This window comes from Frankliniella occidentalis, unplaced genomic scaffold (assembly GCF_000697945.3).
Source record: "Frankliniella occidentalis isolate FOCC.00 unplaced genomic scaffold, Focc_3.1 Scaffold4970, whole genome shotgun sequence".
NCBI lineage: Eukaryota > Metazoa > Arthropoda > Insecta > Thysanoptera > Thripidae > Frankliniella > Frankliniella occidentalis.
In genome coordinates this window covers 1-5617 of record NW_026272013.1, presented here as the reverse complement: position 1 = coordinate 5617, position 5617 = coordinate 1, and the positions used below count along the sequence as shown (strand labels likewise).

General features: G+C 53.2%; 1 protein-coding gene across 1 annotated transcript; it reads right to left on the bottom strand.

The window, feature by feature from the left end:
- Positions 1-4206, bottom strand: LOC113204827 (uncharacterized). The gene is made up of 5 exons (XM_026420153.2): positions 4052-4206; positions 2890-3226; positions 1869-2801; positions 1227-1796; positions 1-955 (listed from the first exon to the last, which is right to left on the bottom strand). Exons 1-5 carry the CDS (start codon positions 4135-4137, stop codon positions 278-280), a joined length of 2604 nt encoding a protein of 867 aa, XP_026275938.1. The 5' UTR covers positions 4138-4206; the 3' UTR covers positions 1-277.
- Positions 4207-5617: the final 1411 nt, after the last annotated feature.

The window sequence follows — 5617 nt, the reverse complement described above, 5'->3', positions numbered from 1 at the left end:
CAAAAATGTCTTGTTTACAAAAATACTTGAAAGAATCATGTAATATTAGATAAAACAATGTACAGATCCGGTACAACATTAAAAGCAGAGTCAAAAATAAAAATGTTTACAAAGAATTGTAAGAGCTTGATTCAGCCTGTTCTATGCATTCAACAGGAAGACAAGCAGGATTATCAAGAAATATGATACATAATCACAAACATTCTCTTTCTCCAGGCACATACACAAAGTTCTCTTCACAGAGATTGCAATATGCAAGAAAGTTCCACAACAGAGCTTATTGCGGGCACACACATTTCAGGTCCACATACACGTCAGCCTTCGGCCAACAGTGCGTCAAAAACTTTTTGGTTGGCCCGCAACACACACCTTTCGAACAGCTGAGCGACTTGATGATGTGGATGCTCTTCAGTTTGAGCCCCAGGCCTGTCATTGACGTCAGCACATTGTCCGACAGGTGGAATTCCCTGTCGAAGACAAGCCTCTCCAGAGAGGGCATGTCCTTGAGCAGCCCCAGCATGGCCGTGCTGCTCATATTGGTCGCCCGGAAGGTGAGCTCCAGAAGATCCTTGAAAGTGGCTCGCACCATCTTGGGGATGGAGGCCGGGCTCGACACGCCGTCCAGCACCAGCTCCCCGAGGATGGGCAGCATGAAGGAGCGGTGCAGGTCCATCTTGATGGCCGCCTGCGCCTCGGCGCTGGCAGAGTCGGGGAGGACGGCGGGCCGGCGCGTGAGCGTGAGGCGGAACACGCTGGGCAGCGAGGCGGGCGCGTGGCGAGCCAGCACCTCGCACGGCACCGTCAGGTCCAGCAGGTTGGGGCACAGCGAGGCGTGGATGAGCTCCGCCACGCCCACCTGCTGCAGCACCACGCGCACCAGGGTCGCCTGGTAGGCCGTCAGCAGGCTGCAGACCGTGCCCGACCCCGGGGCGTAGTAGGCAGACAGGTCCACCTCCTGGATGGCAGAGAGAGAGAGAGAGTGGAGGTGAGTTACGAGAGATGGGACTGTTGTGCTGCACGCCAAAGAGGGGTGGACCACTTGGATATTCCATGTACACACTGAAAAATATTCCATTTTTTCCCCAGATATCCCAAAAGTAATACAAATATTCCACCAAAATTTTCCAGGTATTCCAAAATATATTCCAGATATTCCGAAAAGAAAAATCCACGTACACAAATCTGACTGGTCGGTCCCTTGCCCGGCAGCCGGCCGTGTTACTCACCTCCAGGATGCGCGGCGGGGCGCCCAACGGCCGCGGCCCGAAGTTGAACTCGACGGGGAAGAAGCCGCTGAGGCGCAGCTTCTTGAGCGCCGGCATGCGGTCCACCGTGTCGAGGACCTTGCAGGGTGTGTCGGGGGTGCTCACGTCGACCACGTCCGCGTCGGCGATGAGGTCGAGCTCCTCGAGGTGGGGCGAGTGCTTCTCGAGCACCGAGAGGCAGTACTCGGGGTCGAGGTCCATCGTGGAGAGGCGCAGGCCGCGGACGCAGCAGCTGGTCTCCACCAGGGCCTCCGTCACGTGGCGGGGAGGCCTCTGCGCCACCGAGCGCCGCCCCTGCTTCCGCGACATCCTCTCGCAGTCGACCATCGCGAGCTGCGGGGCGAGGCGGAGCACGCGGCTGAACTTGGCGTTCTGCCGAGCCTCGTAGCGCAGCACCTCGCGGCCCCACATGAGCTCGCCCGAGCACACCTCGCGCCAGCGCCGGCACACCAGCTTGCACGTCGTCAGCCGCACCAGCGGCTCCAGGTTGCGGAGCACCTCGCACAGGACCTCGTCGGGCAGGGCGGCGATCTGGAACAGGGCGCGCGTTAGTACAAAGTCAATAATACCGGCAAGGTCATCGTGAGCATAGAGTATCCTCACCGTCGCCGCGGGCTTGGAGGCCGTGGACGCTGCTGGCTTGTGCTGCTGCTTGACCCTTTTAGGGGATTCGGGAGGAGGCCCCGAGCCGTTGACCACCGGACCTCCTCGGGGCGCGGGCAAGCTCAGGCTGAGCGTCTCCCAGGCGCCGGTCTCCCCGTTGGGCAGGAACAAGGACGCCTTCACGTGTCCGTCGGAGTCCTCGGGGGTGGTCGCCGGGGTGAGGTTGCCCGGCGGGATGCCGTAGATGACCTGGGCCACGCCGGGGCTGATCTGGGTGACGGTCTTGGTCCGGTTGGAGGTGGGGGTCTTGCAGAGGATGCTGGTGCGCCTGGGGGCGACCGGGGATGCCGGGGCGGCACAGTGGGCGCTGACGGCCGAGTCTCCAGTCGAGGCGGGGGCGGGCGCGGGTGCCTGCGACGCAATCTGCTTGTAGGCCGGCGGGCGCTGCTGGGCCGGCGGGTACACCGCCTGCTTCGGAACCTGCTGCACGGCGGCGGCGGTGACCGGGGGGCCCACGGCGAGGACGCGGAGCGGCGGGCCGGACCGCGCGACGGCTTGCGCCATGCACTTCTGCACCGTCTCCGCTGCCGCCGCCTTGGCTGCGTTCTGTGTGTGCTGCCGGGTGACGGGCGGGATGGCGGGTTTCATCTCCTCGCTCTGCATCAAGTTCAGCACGTGGTCGCTCAGGGTACTGACCACCCGGGCCTGCATGTTGGGCAGGATCGAGTTCTGCAGGGCCAATTCGACAGCCTGCACCAGCAAGTAGTGACTGAGGGTCGAGACGGCGCTCTGGTAACTCTCCAGCAGCACTTTGTCCAGGGCGAGCTCAATGTTGCCCTGCAGCGGGGCGGCGGGCCGCTCGTTTGGACCCACCATCTTTGCAAAGTTTTCAACGGCCTCAGTGCGACTCATGGAGGCTGTCTGCTGGACGACCTGTGCAGGAAGAGAGCGTGACCCACGCTTTGTAGAGGAGCAAAGTCCCGGACCCAGGAGCGTCAAGCTGATCGAGGGCAAGTCTTACCTGTTGGACGAGTCCGAAGGTCTCGGGGGCCAGGATGGCGTCGGCTGCCTCCTTGACGGCCTGCTCGATGGTCTGGCTTGCCGCGGCCGCGGCGCTGACTGCCGCCTCGGTTAATGCCTTGGACAGGACCTCCGCGGAGCTGCGGTTGATGGCGGGGTGCTGCATCTGGGCCACGCACTGCCAAGGCACCTGCGGTGCCGTCTGGGCGGACAGGTCGCTCATCCGGGACTCGGCGGACAGGTTCATCTGAGCCTTGACGTTGTCCAGGGTCAAGTACAGCCTCCTTTTCATGACTTGTGTCTGCCGCTGCGCCGGGGCCGGCGTCATCGTCATGGTTCTGAAATGAATTAAAATGTGCGGATGCCATTTCACTTGTTTTCAAGCCTGTCTCGGGTTGCGAAATGCAATGATCATGATGTCGTTTTTTCTACAGTGTAACCGTAACCTATACAATCCTTCGTCTGTCTGTAAGCGTCGGCTCTCTCCTCCGCGGCGGAGGCGGAGGGTTTTGTTTCAACCGTTTCAGCTTTTATCTCCCGCGCCTGCTGCCTGCTCCTGCTGGCCGGTGCAAGAAGCGACAGCGACGTAGCCACGACGAGGCAAAGCGAGAGGAGAGGAAAATAAGGTGGAGGAAAGGGAGAGATGAGAGATGGAATCAGAGGGGAGAGGGAAGAGGGAGGGATTGGAGCAGTTAAAAACTGCTGCTGGTCATCACTTATCTTACCAACGAAAAGACCTACTTCCCAAGGGCGCCCCTGCCATGGTGCCATTCGCAAGGTTCGATATTAAAGTCAACGTTTTTATCAGATATCTATTCACCTGGCAGGACCTAACCACGCCACTGAGCGGATTATAAATGCACACGCACAGCCATTTCAAGCGACAACCAAAGCGTGAGCTGTTGGTTAAGGAACCAGTACTCCGTCATTCCGAGAAACTTCTTATTGTTTTACGTTTCCGCGAACTTAGGTTACAAGATAGCAAGGGTTTGCAGAGGCAGACATCTCTTACAGCGGCGTCGGCGCGCAAAGTTCTGCGATGGCGACGCAATGCTCTCACTCACATCCAGCGGGGGCACCGTGTACACGGCGGCCGACTAAATCCCTTATTCAAAGTCTACGAGACACAACTGTACGCCATCACATTTCCACATTTGACTTACCTTGTATTCTCCATGATCAGACGCTGCTGAAAATTGTCAACTTCATTCACGGCCATGTCCGGTGTCACACCGTTCACATCACACATCGACTGACTATAACCACACTTCGTTTGTTTTCCACGGAGTTGCTGTTGCTGGTGCTGTTGTTGTTGCGGTGCCACAGCCACAGCAGAGGGGCGGGGGTGGGGAGGGGGCGTGGACGGTGTGGAGGGGAGCCGGGGGGAGCGAGTCGTCTGCTTTGGACAAAGACGACCAACGACCACCTGTTGGAATTGATTTACTGTATCTCAGTGCAAGTACGAATGTAGCTGGATTTATTCGCAGTTTTTCTGCCGTATTAACATACATGCAAGGCACAACATCAAGACAATAGTTAGTAATTTTTTTCAAAAATGTGTTCCATTAATGTTGTTGTACTTGTAGGAGGAGAAAAGGGCATCATAAATTAGACAGTAATTTACATCAGTTCATTGGAAGATTTTATTAAGTTGCGCTAAAAAAATAACCTATTACATAACGAGCACCATATGTTTGACTGGAAATTCTATAACGGACCATGCAAATGCATTCGGTTCATATCAAAGACAACCCTCTCTCATTTTTATTTTTATTTTTCAAATTAACCAAAATATTGTTTGATACTTTATACACCTACAAGCCAAAGCATCATGACTATACGGTAATATTCTTTTCATACAAAATTCAAATGGACGACTGTCCAATGACGATTCTAAAAAACCAAAGGGAAAAATTAAGAGTAGAAAAACAGTTACAGTCTTAATCTCCTTAAAATTGCAAACAGAAACTAAAGTTGTGCTAACAAACAAAAGTCACCTCCATTCTCCAGGCCAAGTCATCTACTGAAATATTTAACATTATATTTGAAGTCAAAACAAATTCATGATATGTTTTGGGCCCTTAACAGCAAAGAAGGAAAATGATTAGGCTACAGCACATAATTTTCCCTTCAGAACAATCATTCAGAGGTAAATGGCACTTCAATATTACAACTATAAATCAAATTGAACATTGATAGGTCATGACATGTCAAAGTAAAAGTACAGTGAAACTTGGAGAGTGAGAACCTAGCTAGTAAGAATACCGCCTATCAAGTAGCTTTCAAAAACCCCAGGTCAAATCTTTTTCATCAAAGTACCTTGTTATAAAGAATCCCTGTCGACAAGATACTGAGACCTTGGTCTCAAACTATTCTTACAATGCATGTTTCACTGTAAGAGAGGAAAAACAAAACACAAAAATATGGATTTCAATCAAAATATAAACAATAAAAGAAACAACAAAATACCAAGGCATGTTTAAAACATATTTTGTTGGATGCAAGTTCAATGCGGCACGCAAACCCTATGTATGACTGATACATTCTACATCTTTCCTGACTTGCTGCATGCACAGTACAAGATAACAGTGGTAAATTTAAATACAATAACTTTCAGATAAAGTACAGAGTACAGTATTTACAAATATCACATCACAATAACACAACTCACAACAAATTCAAAACCATCAAAACTAACTAAAATGGAATTTACAGTAATTAAAATTTGT

Bases quoted from the DNA above. Each gene is read 5' to 3' on its own strand.
- LOC113204827 (XM_026420153.2), bottom strand. From the start codon at position 4,137: ATGTGTGATGTGAACGGTGTGACACCGGACATGGCCGTGAATGAAGTT. The intron at 3,227-4,051 runs GTAAGTCAAATG...AATTCATTTCAG, and splicing joins CTGATCATGGAGAATACAAG to AACCATGACGATGACGCCGG. The intron at 956-1,226 runs GTGAGTAACACG...TCTGCCATCCAG, and splicing joins CCCCGCCGCGCATCCTGGAG to GAGGTGGACCTGTCTGCCTA.